At 36.9% G+C, this 15,683-nt stretch overlaps 2 protein-coding genes across 2 annotated transcripts; both read left to right on the top strand.

Moving 5' to 3' along the window:
* Positions 1-238: 238 nt before the first annotated feature.
* Positions 239-2,211, top strand: gny (ALG6 alpha-1,3-glucosyltransferase garnysstan). Its single transcript, XM_089645604.1, has 2 exons — positions 239-379; positions 507-2,211. Exon 2 carries the CDS (start codon positions 557-559, stop codon positions 2,177-2,179), a length of 1,623 nt encoding a protein of 540 aa, XP_089501730.1. The 5' UTR covers positions 239-379; positions 507-556; the 3' UTR covers positions 2,180-2,211.
* Positions 240-15,079, top strand: Mvk (Mevalonate kinase). The gene is made up of 9 exons (XM_089645406.1): positions 240-379; positions 3,853-3,947; positions 6,187-6,277; positions 6,588-6,767; positions 7,784-8,339; positions 10,922-11,151; positions 11,419-11,475; positions 12,985-13,112; positions 14,123-15,079. Exons 1-9 carry the CDS (start codon positions 317-319, stop codon positions 14,250-14,252), a joined length of 1,530 nt encoding a protein of 509 aa, XP_089501532.1. The 5' UTR covers positions 240-316; the 3' UTR covers positions 14,253-15,079.
* The last annotated feature ends 604 nt before the right edge of the window (positions 15,080-15,683 follow it).

The raw sequence follows: 15,683 nt of genomic DNA, 5'->3' as shown, positions 1-15,683 counted from the left end.
TGAGAAGAGACACGGAGTAAAAAAATTATGTTAATATAGACGTGTGATAGAACATGAACGAACAATCAATCAAACTTTTTTACGTATGATAAACATATTTCTTTAAATTTTTTGCTCCGTCCAGCCCGTATTGTGCAATTTTGTTTTTGAGTGTTGGAATTTGGAATCGTTAAGTTGGAACTATTGTCACATGTTTGACATCTTGTTTCTGTTTGACGTTTCTGTTGGTTTCGAATGTAAAAGTGTGCGTTGGCGTGTGTGGTCGATAAAAAATATACATATTTCCCTTTTGTATCGATGAGAATCGAATAGAATAATGGTATACACGGAGGAATACATTAAAAACAAACTCGCAAAGGAGTTGGAAGCGGTTCATGTGGTAAGTATCGAGCGCTGTACTATTTTCATTCATCAGACAACCTCCACATCACCCATTGTAATGAACCCGGCACGCGTACTTAAATAATAAACGGCTTGCGATGACAATTTACAATCTCATTTTTCAGTTCGATCTGTGATGTGACGAACGGGTTTATTCTAAAAGTTGCGCAACACGATGAAGACGAATCTATCGATGAATATAACCAATTTGCCGCGAGGCTTCCTCTGGCTGAGCGTAACGTTGGCCATTCTGATACGGTGGGTGGTGTCCCTGTACCCCTACTCCGGGCAGAGCAAGCCGCCGCTGTTCGGGGACTACGAGGCCCAGCGGCACTGGCAAGAGATCACCTTGCACATCCCCGTCAAGCAGTGGTACGTGAACACCACCCAGAATGACCTCCAGTACTGGGGCCTGGACTACCCACCGCTCACGGCTTACCACAGCCTGGCCATGGGGCACGTGGCCGACATTGTGGACCCCGAGTCCGTGGTGCTCTTCTCGTCCCGGGGCTACGAAAGCAACTTCCACAAGCTGTTCATGCGATGGACCGTGTTCGTCTCGGACATGTACTTCTACATCCCTGCCATGGTGGGCTTCTCCTACGTCAACTACAAACTGAAAACTAAAGAGCTGAAGGCGCAAGGGATGTCCACGCTGATCAAGAACGTGTTCTTCCAACCGGAAGTGTCAGCCCTCATAGCGCTTCTGTTTCCCGGGATAATCCTGATTGACTACGGCCACTTCCAGTACAACTGCGTATCACTCGGCCTGTTTGTGTGGGCCACCATGTTCATACTGCTGAATAAGTTTGTCCTCGCCTCCATCTTCTTTGTTCTGGCCGTGAACTACAAGCAGATGGAACTTTATCATTCCCTCCCTTTTTTCCTGTACCTATTAAGACAGTGTGTACCCTCGCAGCGCAAGAGTGCCAAGTACTGCCTAACTCTATTGGTTAAGATAGCTTTAACTGTGATAGTCACATTCGGCATTATCTGGCTGCCATTTCTGACGGGATTCGATTCAATCTCGCAGGTTCTGTTCAGACTGTTCCCGGTAGCGCGCGGGGTGTTTGAAGACAAGGTGGCCAATGTTTGGTGCTCTATCAACATATTCATCAAACTTAAAAAGATATTTGATAATGCGACGATGGCCAAAGTGTGTTTGGCCGCAACGGGTGTAGCTCTGTTGCCTTCGTCCGTAGACTTGTTCTTTCGACCGAATGTGAAAAAGTTCATTCTATCGTTGATAAACTCTTCGCTGGCGTTCTTTCTGTTTTCTTTTCAAGTTCACGAGAAGACTATTCTTCTGTGCGCAATTCCCGTCCTGTTGCACCTGCCGCTAGACCCCGTGCCTTGCCTCTGGTTCCTGTTAGTGTCTAACTTTAGTATGTTGCCTCTGTTATTGAAAGACGGCCTGTTATTGGCGTACGTCGCAACGAGCATTCTTTTCCTGAGCGTGTTCAGCGTTGTCCTCATGATGATGGACAAAAATATAAGATTCATGGACGTTTTCAACGTAACAAAGATTAATAACATTCTAAAGGGTACCCAAAATCAGTACAACGGTCTATTTTATAAGATATTTAACGTTTTCTTTATCCTTTCGACGCTTGTAATGTTTGTGTTGACTGTAGCCTCGGTGTTCGTGTCCCCTCCCAAACAATATCCAGATTTGTTCCCGTTGCTAGTCTCATCGTTTTCGTGTGTAAATTTTTTGATGTTCTATATCTATTTCAACTATTGTCAAATCATAATACCAAATGAAAGTACAAATATTGTAATTAAGAAAGTTAAATGAAAGCAATCTGTAAATAAATATATTTATTCTTATTTATCTCTATCATTTTAACAACTGTTTATTTAAATTAATTAGTTTGTTTTTTATTATTATTTTGATGTGTGAATGGAATAGTGCAATGCAAGTGCAAGCAAATTTGCAACGATGCCACTCTGAAAGATACAATAATATGTGAACTTTGTTGAACAGAATGAACGTTATCTGAGTAATGATTAGATTGCACTGATCAGGTCAATTACAAGAAAAACTAGTTTCCAGAGTTCAAGAGTTTGATATTACTCTGTCTTGTGAATCAATATTTTTCGATTTAAGATACTAAGATTAGTAATAGATAGTTTTAAATTGTATATTTTATACTAGCCATTTTTGACCTAGGACTGTAAGTCATCCGTAACATGAAACATAAAATTATTAAAAACTATATGCAGTTCTACAAATTAAGGACAAAAATGTCAAATAAATTTAACTCCTTATCAGCAAACTTTACAAAAAATTTATATGGTTATGTGTTTAGATTCCAAGTACAGTTGACAAATTACAAACAAAGAGTGAAAGTAACAACTAAGAAACCAATGACATTACAATATATCTAGACATGTTATTGTCTCACAAAATGTGGCAAGTAACAAACAAACTTGTTTCCAGTAATTCTTATTCTTAATTCAAACATTGTTCGGGTACGACATAGATACACATTCAAATGAAATAGATATAGGACCGGGCAGCGTATTTGTATTTAAAAGTTGTGTTGAATAGTACATTCTACATCACGGGTGTGAATTAGATGTCCCTGTGCTTACTCGCTACACTAAGCTGACTGCGGAACGCTATATGAGTTCACTATCTGACTTTCTTAGTGACACTTAAAATCTTCAAGAAACATTTTATTATTTATACTAGCCCCACGTTGGGCGCCAATTTATAACATGATTTATTAGTAATTATTAATTTATACACGGGTTCAAAAACAATTACTTTTATTAAATAGTAAAACTGCTTTTATATGCCGCCCATGGTGCATCATTCGGTAGGTAGCGGGGAGCCGGCCTCTGATTAGATGATTTATGAGTTGTGTATCCAATGAGAGATTTACGATGACCTCCGTTTGTAGATAAGGATGTTGTATTAGGCGTGAGCGAGAAAGTATTCGGGCTCTCGCGGTTTCGTCGCGTTATACAAGTAATTTGCTTGTATTTACAAATAAAATGTTATTCCTTAGCTTTTACTAGTGTTTGCCGTGCAATGGAAGCACTTTCTCATCACACACGGCGGCATTTTGGCAACCTAAGCAATTTGGTTAGAGATAACACACAACCTCACGCAACGTATGACAGTTTAATCTATATCGAAATAAAAGAAAGTATGATTATTTCCGTATCTTTCCCTTGCCACTTTTGAGATCTCTACAACATGTCTATAGTTTATAATGTCATTGCTATGAAAACAATTTTTTAACCAATTATTTTCTATTTCCACAATATCTACAGTGGCGACCTTAAATGCACAACTAAGATTGTAGATCTCTACAGATTGATTTACTTATCTGTAAAGGGGAACAAAAAAGGAACTAACAGACATCCAACTTTTTTTATGTGTCAACAATATTAGCGATGCCCCCGACTGCACGGATAAGTTTGTACATCTACTGATGTCCCTTGATGTTTTGCTTGCAGGAGGTGACGGATGAATCAGATGGATGTGGAGGGAAGTTCTCAGTAGTGATTGTGTCGGATAAGTTCCAGGGGAAGGCGCTGCTGGCCAGGCACAGGTACGTTAAATTAAATTAATAATACCTAACCTCACTTTACACAACCTTTATTCCTCAATCTGCCTACTGTCAAATATTGATAAATGCATTTGAAGTTGACTCGGTTGCTTGCAGGTTCAATTCCTGCTGCTATTTTTAATATTCCAGAAATTCTGCTATTTTGTTTTTTATTATGCGTGCCATCCATTATTAACCCACTTTGTAGGCATTATTACACTACAATATTTTGAAAATAAAAGTGACGTTTTTCAAATGGACCAATGAGATTGCAAGAAATGGCATTTTTTTAAATGGCGGTTCCATAAATGTACATTCAACATTCACACGAATATTCAAGTATCCGATACTGATGTCGTACATTTACAGTCGCGAACAACTTGTCGCGGACAGTCCATATAAGTCGCTATTGAAGTCACTAGACCCGCGTCGCCACAATTTCTTGAAACGTCAAAACTACTTTCATAACCTCACTCACAACTGCTGTCATTTTTTGTTGACTGTTTTGTTCCTAGCATCGATCTAAAACTGACGCATTGTTAAAAGTCTGATGCTACTATCATATTTATTAGACTATCGCCTTATTTAAAGTCTCATCGACATGATTGGCAACGACTACCACCAGCTGGTTGCAGGAGACTGACGTCACCGACGACTTTGCAAAATCCAAATGTATCGTGGTAGTCTAAAAAGCTGAAATAACTGAAAATATAAACACAAATTAAAGAATAACTTTGTTTTAAACCACTTTATTACATTTATAGACGTCGACCGGTTTCGGTTGAACTCAACCTTCATCAGGACAGTACAAATATAAACTAAAATATAATACAGAGGAAGATTATTAGGTAAACAATAAAGAAAGAGAAAGTATATAAATGTGAGGGAGAGAGCATCAGGGCAGCGGAGTAGGTAGTGGGGTCGGGGAGGGGAAAATATAAATCTGTATGTAATATATTGTGGGCCTAACTCTGTACCCAAAGTAAGATCAATTTTATCTTACTTTGAAATTACTATACATATTCTTTCCTGAACAAATAATCAATTTCATTTGCCTGTTGGAAGCCTCGGAGTCGTAAATTGAGGTTTTTAACAGTTTTCTTGCAAATCAGTAAAGATACCTCTATTGATTTTCAGCATCGCAGAGTTTGTAATAAAAACCAATCATAAAAAAGAAGACATTATGTAGGAAAATCAATCACACAAGTCATAAAATTTATGCAGATTATAGTTACAGGCTAGTTTTACAATATTTAAAAAATTATTATTATTGTAGAAAGCAATGACTTTGTGGTTTGACATATTTAATAAAATATTATTATTGTAGAAAGCATTCACTTTGTGGTTTGACATATTTAATAAAATAAAATACTTTTTGTTTTAAAACCACGAGTTTTTAATAATTTTTAGAACCTACCGGTTTCGCTTTACTCAAGCATCTTCAGGGTACAAATTATTACTGTAATAATTATTATTAGTGGAAGATGACATATTCAGCTACAACAACATCAAAATTTTGTAATTTTTTTGTAATTGCCATTTTTGTAATATTAGCACTGTAGTATACCCAAAAGACACGAGCCGCCACTGCCCTTGAAACGATTTTTTTTTTAAATAACACTGGGTTTCAGCTTCATTACTACGAGAGACGACCATTTATGTCAGTAGAGATGGTAAAAGATGCATTCAAATTTGTTTTTTTTTTCAAAATTTCATAGATAATGACATTTTCAACTAATCTGACATTTTGTCATTGGTTAAGTTTAAAGGTTAGGAAATATGAATAAATTATTAAAATACCCAAAACTAAGAACCTAAAAACCTCTTTTGTGTATGTTTTTCATCATCCCCGGTGAAAATAGTTGTTTGGAGTTGAAACCATCTGTTATAATTTTTTCCATATTGCCCAACACCTTTATTTCAATTAGTCCAATTCATTAATAAACCACTCACTAGATCGATATCTTCTTGCTTTTTGTATGAAACAAATTAGTCCTAAAAAACCATAGATATGCCAATATATAGACAGTAAAATTCTCATTCGCAGCCTACTTATTATACTATACACCAATGAAAAACTCTGAAAGTTTATTCCATAGACTTACAGAATTTTTCATTGGTGGATATAGTTAGGCAACAATATTCACAGTTTCAATTTTCGTTCGAAGTTATCCCCCTGGTCCAAATTATAATTAATCTTTAAAAATTTTCTTTTCCACTAAGACCCCTTTTTTGTTTTTAGGCTTGTGAACGCAGTCTTAGAGCAAGAACTTAAAGAGATTCATGCCTTCTCCCAAAAGACGTTCACTGTTGAACAGTGGGAAAAATCCAAATCATCTTGAATGACATAATATCTTCACCACAACATCTCCACAATCATAACATTATTATTTAATTACTTTATCTATATATTATTGTATTATTCACACAAATAAAATGTTTTCTTCGCATTAATTTGGGCTATGGCTATTATTATTTATAATAACACTAGTACTTATTTTTTAATACCTTTTTTTCAGTAACTGGCTACACCATAATTGATCGATTTTTCTAAATGGTTCAGTGTAGCCATGTTAAATAATTAATATTTAATTTAAAACTTATTTTCAGTGAGTGTTTGTTGTAAGAACTCTTAAATCGTAGTGTAAAGAGAACTTGAGTTTAAAAAAATTATTAAAAGTATTTTTCAAAATGGCGAAAGATTTATTGCTGTGTAAAGTGTCGGCACCTGGAAAAATTATATTGCACGGAGAACATTCTGTTGTCTATGGAAAAACGGCTATTGCAGCTAGTCTTGGTTTGAGAACAACAGTCAAAATTCAGGTAATGTCATAAAAAAATTATATCTACTTGTGTATTGAGGGGGTGACAGATTACGATATAAGTTCAAAGCTTTTTATATAACTCCATATTGCTCGTCATACAATCCCATACAGACCTGTCACACAAAAGATTATGCGTTCTATGTGTTGGTGTTACGACGATATGCACTGTGATCTGCTAGCCAGGCGATATTTGAAAATTATGTGACGGCAGGAGAGGTGGTGAGAACAATTTACGGAGTGCCTTAATTGCGCGGCTGTCATCTGTCAAAGTGACAGATCCCATACAAACAAATGATATTCCGCAGCAGTCCCCCAATTGATCTGACCACCTCTACTGAGGAAGATTATAACGTAGTGTGTCATCCCAACATATAACATGTATATGTCACGCCCAAACTATGCGCGCATTATATAGCGTAATGTGTATAAGGCTTCATGCGGCTGACACACTTGCGCTATACTCTCATGGCTTGGTTTATTTCAGCAAATCGCTCGCCTTACATTCTCAATGGGATGAAATAGGCCAAGCCACAAGATAGTGTGCGTAGAGCGTGGTCTGTCACAGGCATTATCCTCTCAGCAAGGTGACAGTTGTCTTGAATTGACAACATGTTACCTGGCCTAATTACAGGAAATACTATAGTACTTACTTAGACAGATAATATCTATTTTAATTTGTTAGGTTAAGCCAGGATTTCATCTGATCTATTTCATAGCTTCTATCAATGAGAACAGGCTTTTCTACGGAATAAAAACCCAAGGTTGAAAGGACTTCAACTTTCGTTCTGCAAATTGACCTTGAGATAGATCAGGTCTGAATACAGCATAACTTTCCATGTCAAAAATAATCGTATACAAATAAGATTGGGCTGCAAAAATTATTTTGAATCTGTAGTAAAAATACAATTAAAGATAACCTCACTAAATCTTAAGTTAAAATGAGATAGTAATAATACAAACATAGTTGCAAAAACATGCAACACAAACTTATCTTGTAAAATTTTTGTTTTGTAGGAAAAGAAAACATCTGGTGAACCAAATATCCTAGTGAATCTGACAAATTTACGTTTCACGATATCATTCAGCATCAGATCGCTGCAACAATCATTGTTACTCATTCCGATATTGACCAAAGACAAAAAATTCAACTTGTTGGCACCAGAGACAATTGACCATGACAAATACCTCAACACAATCAAAAAATTTCTCGAAGAACACAAGTCTAAATATCAAATAAACATGTCTGACGTACAATTCCAAGGAATGACGATTGTCCTGTATCTTTACTGTGGAATTTTCTATAATTTTGATATTAAAACAAACGTCGAACTGACAGTGGATTCCGGCTTGACTATCGGCGCTGGTACAGGAAGTTCGGCATCATTTGCCGTCAGTTTGGCAGCCTGCATGCTGCATTATTTGAGAATGCAGCAGACTGATATGTACTTTTCAACTTTGAATGGGAATGACCATGAAAAATTTGATCTGGATAACTTCAACATTACAGAGAAGAAACTTATCTCGAAGTGGGCTTTTTGCTGCGAGAAAATAGCTCATGGAAATCCATCAGGTGATTAAAAATCGTATATACCAATATTTAATCACGAGCTGTACCCCACCACACGTTGGCTCAGTCTGTATGTTTAGATAGAAAAACAATAGCGCGGATTGCTTTTACATCCAACAGATAGTGCTGTTTTTAAAAAAACATGTTTTTATCTGTCGCAGTTACATCTATATCATATATTATCCATTTTACCTCATTCCTTTAACAGTAATCCGGTCCCTTTAATAAAATTCACCAGGGTTGCCATTGGACATGTGGCTATGTCTTCTGGTTCTACAATGTGTCTTCCCAGGTATCTGAGCCTTGTTCCCAACAGAGCGGGACATTGGCACCATAGGTGAATTGGAGTCTCTTCATCCTCTTCACATTTCCTGCATCTGTTGGTGTTTTCCACTCGTTGGTGTTTTCAACAACTGCGTGTGCCTCCTGAGATGGCAGTGTCCCGTTAGTAGTCTTACCAGTTCCCTCAGTGAATTTCTGTCCATATTGAGTAGTTTTCTGGTCCGTTTATGAGTACTTGTAAGTTAGTATCCGAAATTATTCTACTCTGTACTTATTTGGGGCAATATTGAATATTACTATTTGTGTATTCTTCTTCTTCTTTCGTATGGTGGGGGGGTCAGAGGGGGACATCTAAGTCTGCGAGCCAGTCTAGGGCCTCAGGCGTCTCCATGTGAACCTCATCAATCCCGCCGGGTAATGAATGGAGCGGGCATTCGTTGACCTCATTTTCCGTGGTCTGCACCGCACCACATTCACAAATCGCCGACTCTTTAAGGTCCCATCTGTGCATCATGTGGGCACAGCGGCTATGGGAGCATCTCAACCTATTGATGACGGACCAGGTTTTGCGAGGCAATGAGAACCCAGGCTGTCTCTCGGTGGGGTCCTGTATGAGATGGACATTTCCCACGTTGGCCGTTTGCCACTCAAGTTTCCACCTATCTTCTGGGGTGAGAGGTAATCGGAGGAGTCTCTCTCCTTCCGCCCAGAAGGGCTTTCGGGACTTCAAGCGACATGCCGGGTGGGAGACAACATCTTCGTGCAAAGGTGTTGCTCTTTTTTGCAGCGCCTTCTTGTATTCCCTCAGTGCTGCAATTTCTCGCCTGACGTTTGGCGGGGTTATGTTTCCCAGGGAGAGGAGTTGTGTTTTGTGTATGTTGTCTATGGTCTACTGAAAATACCTATAGTCACAGACATTAAAAAGTGCAAGTTTAAACAATATGTAAATAATGTTCAATTTTTAATAAACTATTTAAAATGGCAAGATACAAAACATCTAGAATATTCTATGAGAGGAACATTAGCGACATCTTTTGGTATTTGATAGAAGCTTAATCAAACTAGTAACTAAACATAATACGTAGCTGATTACGGGAAATTCACAATAAATTGATGAAAGCCTAAAGCTACACAAATTTGGGTAGCTATCGTTCATTATCATCACGCATTAACGGTGCTCAAGTGGATATGTTACAGCTGCAAAGATGCATTTTCGATTTGTTTGTGATATTTTATATCTTATATCTTAAATTGAATCATGGAGTTCATAATACTTCATATAAGAATTTAATGCATAGTGAGTGACACTGTTAAATTGAATGTATAATCCATATGTATCGCTCGAGCGATGGAGATTTCCAGATGTTTGATTTTCGATTCAATTAATATCATACCTCCAAATATTAACCTCTCAGACAAAGACTTTTATTTACTATGTGTTCCTTTGAGAACTGTCAAAACGTGATAATTTTTGTGTTATTTACAAGTTTTGCTAAAAGCTTCATAACTCAAGTTTTGGGAAACGTAGCCTCATTCTAAAAACTGTTTTGGAAAGATTATGAAATCCGCTATCGCATTGTGTTGTAATACGTAAATATTTGCGTTTCTAAATATACATTTTATGAAAACGTCAAAAATATGTAAAAATCGCTTACCATTATTTCAAAGCCGTGAAAAATGTACTTTTTTCTGAGTATCATAAAGAAATAACCCTTTATATATTGAAGAAATATAATTAAAAACTATTAGTCACCTCAAAATATTAACCGTCCAAACTAAAATATTTTTAGTAAATTATTTAGAAACGCAATAAATTATGAACGAACAAGATGACAGATCCAATCGGCTTAGATAATGCACCTCTACGTTCCATAGATATTCTTGAATACAGACGCGTAGCGTTATTCATTATCGATACTCTGCTTTTTAAATCATGGCAATCCGTATACTAGTGATGGAGATAAATCGATTTTTGTAAAATCTCACGCGTTTACGTGAAAAGACGTTCTAATGTCTTGACCGCTATTATCATATTTACGTCTTTTGACGTTCTAATGTTCTGAGTGGTTAATAAGGAAACATATAAACTGATTACTACTGTTTAAAGTGAATGAATCCAATTTTTTATGTTTAGTAAAAAAATTATTAAATTAATTTTAATTCATAAAATCACCTACCCAAATTTGGGTAGCCATCGCTCAAGTGGTTATTGATTTCTTTAGTATGTTAGCATTATTATCCACAATATAACTGATTACAATGTATTAACTTCATTATAATTTTATTGTATTCTTACATTCAAGGAGTGGACAATGCCGCATGCACCTTCGGCTCGCTGGTGGAGTTCAAGAAGGGAGCCGAACCTATTCCTCGCGCCATGAACTTCACGCTGAGGGTGTTGCTGGTGGACAGCCGAGTCAGCCGGCAGACCAAAGACCTTGTCCAGAAGGTTGTGAACATGAGGAAAAGACACCCTGCAGTGGTCGATGGTGTAATGGAGACTCTAAATAAAGTGACATTGTCTGCTTTGAAAGTACGTTAAATATCTTCATCCATTTTATTATATTATTGACCAGTTAGCCACTCTAGCGATAGCTACCCAAATTTAAGTACTGATTTTTATAAATTGTAAAATAAAACCTTCCGAAACCGGTAGAGTTTAAATGAAATGAAAGTGGTTAAAAACAAATTTATGTGTTTTTTAATGTGAATAATAATAAGTGCACCTTTCTTCTATGGTTTGATTTTGGCATAGTGAAACGACACACTGAAAATTTTATTTATTATTCTTTCGTTGCAGGTTTTCCAGAAGATGAATGAAGGGAAAGATATGGATGAACAATATGAACAGTTGGCTGTAAGTATTTTTAATTTCTGTAAGATGGGGTGAGTTTTGATCAATTTTCAACGTTGAAACTAAATAAATCTTTTATGAAAACATTTGTGTTGGAATATTGTATATCATATTTGTTGCACATGTTTAAACTTTTGGAGTGGGACGACATTGATATTACTTATAATTGACTATTTTTATAAGCTTATTACAATCCCAAAAAAAGTATATCGATAGACACTGATATGCTTTACAATATAAATGACCCAACACTGTTTTAATCTTTGAGAAATTAATAAAATCTACTTGCATTTTTCTGTCACTAAAAATATCTATAAACAACTTCATAATTCAACTTTGAATTGAATATAAATATAAACTAGAAACCAACTGGCGCTGTTGGTGGACGCGGTGGACTCTTTCGCTGCATCAGCTGGTCCAGTTTCTTTACCACCTAGGATTCTTGCTGCAGATTCTCCATCTTCTATCATCGTGTCACCTGTTCCTGTACTTCATGTTACTTAACTTACCTTCACTTTCTTTTTGTTATATTGACCGGTCGGTGGCCGAGTTGACAGCGTTTGGATTCCACCCAGGCATAGTGTGTTCAATTCCTCGGCTGGCTAAGTCCTCCATCACAACACAAGCAACATTTTCCGCTTACTGTGGTGGTAGTAGGAGATTTTCAAATATTGTCAGGTTATTCGTAACCCGGGAATGTTGGTCTTTCTTTTTAAAAAAAAAAAAAAATTATATTTTTTGTAATACCTGCATCAACTGTAAAACGCCCCTGAGGTGATGTCTCACAAAAGCGGCGCTATGCAAATTATCCAAGAAATAAACAAATAAACTAATTTAACACTTATTTTTAAAGTGTCAGTGTATCTACGTTGCCTGAAAAAAAATCATTAAAAAGAAACAAGTAATTTCTGAGTGGTAGTGAGAATTATTGCAGATATCCACAATTATGTATCATACTTATTTTTATTAATTTTTAAATTATTTCAATGCTTGCGGGATCCTACGGACTGTGTTGTAATTTTTTTTTTTATATTAACTCCACACAGGAGGCCCTGAAGAAAATAATTTCCCTCAGGGCCTATGTCATCTTTGGGGATGCTGTGTGGAGGGTCTTTTAGTGGAGAGGAAGGAGTGAACATGGGTCTTGAAGAGTCCCATGTTGTAGGAGGGAGGAAACACAGAGGCCGGCAGTTCGTTCCACAGCCGAGCTGTTGAACTTAAGAACGAATCGTAGAAGCGACCCGTTCTCATGTGACAATGACGCTAGTTCCTCAGAGCATCTTCCATTGTAATACCGATAGAACAAGGACAGCATACCTACCTGACGCCTGTGCTCTAAAGATTGCAGTCCGTATGTTAAGATTGGGGAATCTATCAAACGGACCGCCCGTTTTTGCACAGAGTCAAGGGTTTTTTTCAGGTATTTAGGGGCTCCGGACCAGAGATGGCTGCCAAATTCGACAGTAGGGCGCACTTGTAATGCAATGGAAAAGTTATTTTTTTCTATTTCAGGAACTATTCGAAATCAACCACAACCTTCTAGTAACGCTGAACGTATCCCACGCATCATTGGAGAAAATCAGAACTACTTCTGCCAAATTTGATCTCAGAACGAAATTGACTGGAGCGGGTGGAGGGGGGTCAGTATTCATACAATTTAATTAACATAAACACACATCATTGGTGCTACAACCTTTGAAGAGTTCTGGCGGCCTATTGTAAATGCCTCCACTCCAACCTGTCCCTTCCAACCTTTCCTTTCAGTTTCTTATGCCTAAAGGTAGGTACTGGTAAACAAGCAAGATAAATTGCCTATTATTGCCTATTGCCGAACAATTGTCTATTGCCAATGCTCTGTTGATAAGTCAAAGTAACAACTGAGACATCTAATGACAATTATTGGTTACATTATTAGTGATCAATATCTTGCGATCATAGTTTCAAACCTTTTTTACAAAAAAAAGTGGGTGTGTCAAGCCTACGCAAGACAGAAGTGAAACTTCTAGTATTCCTCTCTCTCTATTTTCATTTCATCATCTCTATTTTCTCTCTTAGGTTAGTTTGAAAATTAGAGGTTAAATAATTCAACGACGAAGCATGGATTTGATAGGATATTTCCTCTTGTGCCACTGATGTGTTCATCACCTCTATCTCGTCACTACTCATTTTTAACACTGAAATTCTGTACCAAACCGTATGAACCACAATCAATTACGTATTTCACTCGTATTACACTCACGACGCAGTATACTAACCAAGCAGCTGATGCTTGGCGTGGCGCAGTTCGCTGGTGTCTGAGAGAGAGGAAAGAAGAGAAGAGAGAGAACGTTCGTGAGCGGCTCCCCCACCTCAACAAGCGCATATGGTGAGAGAGGGACAGTGAACGGTGAGCGGTGGTGGGGGTACCCGCATTTTCGTGTCGATCCTGACTCGGTTTTACTCCGTCCCCGAAAATCCATTACGCGCCTAAAGAAGTTTCACTTCAATAATTATTTGAACAGATCTTTAAAATTATACAGTATATACAGAGTTGTGTGGCGGTTCTTCCTCTCTACCTACTCCTGCGAAAACAGCGCAATGATTAGTTAGTCATATTTATTAACTTTAAAGTTTAACTCATCATTACAATAGGTACCTTTTTTCTTTTCAGATTTGCTATTGTCCTAGTCCCAGAGGGCTACGATCAAGAAAAACTCTCAAAGTTGATTCACACTTTGAATGGAATTGGATTTAATGCCAAACTGACTGAAGTAGGGGGCGACGGTGTTGCCATACATTAAAATCATTACATATATTATTTTTATAATGTAGGCTAGTATTTTTTTTTTCTGGCGACATTATTTTTTTTTTTAGTTCAGATTCAATGAAGAATCTTCCTTATTACATTTTTTGAAAAATATGTATTTTTATGTTTAACCTCTAGTGTGCCAAGAAATCCGTAGCGGATCTGCTCGTAGCTCACCGCGCCTGCCCTGATTTTACTGCATTTTGTACCTTAAAAAATGCTCCTGACATACTAAAATATTTGTTATTCGCTTAGCAAGGAAATAATGTGTCTTAATATTATTCTAGCTCGTCGTTTTGTTACTAATCTATCAAATGTCATAATTTGGATTTTCAAAATTCATAGTACTGTATTTATTTATTACGACTTATTTTTATTGTGAAGATCACTTATTTAGCTAGAAAACACAATAAAACCCAAGTATATTTTCATATTTCTTCAATATATATTATTTTTTATAACATTCAAAAGAAAAAAGTATTTCTTTAAATATAATTAGCAAACCTGGGAAACTTCATAAAATAGAAATGTAAACACATTATTTGGAAAGACGGTACAATTTACAAAAACATTATTTTGTTATTACGAAAATATTGTCGGTTGACGGTGGGCAGCTCTGTCATTTTACCCTGGCAGACTCGGGTAATATTAGGTCACAAGAGACAGACATTCCAAGGGTTAATTAATTGTTGCACCAATATTTTTTTTTGTTTAATATTAATCATTGAATTTTTTGATGGGTTAAGGCAGATAGGACAACTGGAAAAGGCTTTTGAATTAGTAGGTTACTTTTTTTTTGTACTATGGATACTTATTTTTGGACACATAGGGGCCGTTCAAGTATTACGTAAGCAGATTTATTACAATTATTTACCCCCTCCTCCCCCTTGTCACCAAAAGTAAGCAAAGCTCTTACCCCCCCCCCCTCCCATGCTTACGTAAAAATTGGTACCTATATGCATTTTTCTGTTAATGTATTCTGTTTTATGAACAATTCAAGTTTGACGAAAGAGGATCAACGGTAACACAAATATTAACTTGCTTTGATTTGCTTACAACACGTCAAATCGTCAATCGTACTGAAACGAAACAATAGATTGATGGAAGAAAATTTTGACAAGTGAGTAGCGCACGGTAATTCCCCCATTCGCTTCTAAGCGAGTACCTAAACGTATTAATTATTTGTGGGAATCCCCGAATATGTATTCGGTTTTCAAACATAGACAATGTGTGGGTTGCCAATGTGTAAAAAAATAACTACTGCTGAGCAGTGCTGACGTAATCACTATCTCGACCCCACCACCCCCCCATGTCATCAAAAATAAGCAAAGCAAAGACCCCCCTGCCCCCCTATAGTGCTTACATAATACTTGAACGGCCCCATACAGGTGTCCCAAAAAAATGTATAAACACTTGAAAATTGAAA

Source organism: Hesperophylax consimilis, chromosome 22 (genome assembly GCF_061612785.1).
Source record: "Hesperophylax consimilis isolate HC1 chromosome 22, BYU_Hcon_1.0, whole genome shotgun sequence".
Classification (NCBI taxonomy): domain Eukaryota; kingdom Metazoa; phylum Arthropoda; class Insecta; order Trichoptera; family Limnephilidae; genus Hesperophylax; species Hesperophylax consimilis.
Note: the sequence above shows the minus strand (reverse complement) of the source record. Positions and strands in the feature narration are given on the sequence as shown.

What these genes read in the sequence shown, in the direction of transcription:
- Mvk (XM_089645406.1), top strand. Translation starts at nt 317, where the DNA reads ATGGTATACACGGAGGAATACATTAAAAACAAACTCGCAAAGGAGTTG. An exon ending in GCGCTGCTGGCCAGGCACAG is followed by an intron (nt 3,948 to 6,186) that starts GTACGTTAAATT and finishes TTTTGTTTTTAG; the next exon opens with GCTTGTGAACGCAGTCTTAG. An exon ending in GAACAACAGTCAAAATTCAG is followed by an intron (nt 6,768 to 7,783) that starts GTAATGTCATAA and finishes TTTGTTTTGTAG; the next exon opens with GAAAAGAAAACATCTGGTGA.
- gny (XM_089645604.1), top strand. Translation starts at nt 557, where the DNA reads ATGAAGACGAATCTATCGATGAATATAACCAATTTGCCGCGAGGCTTC.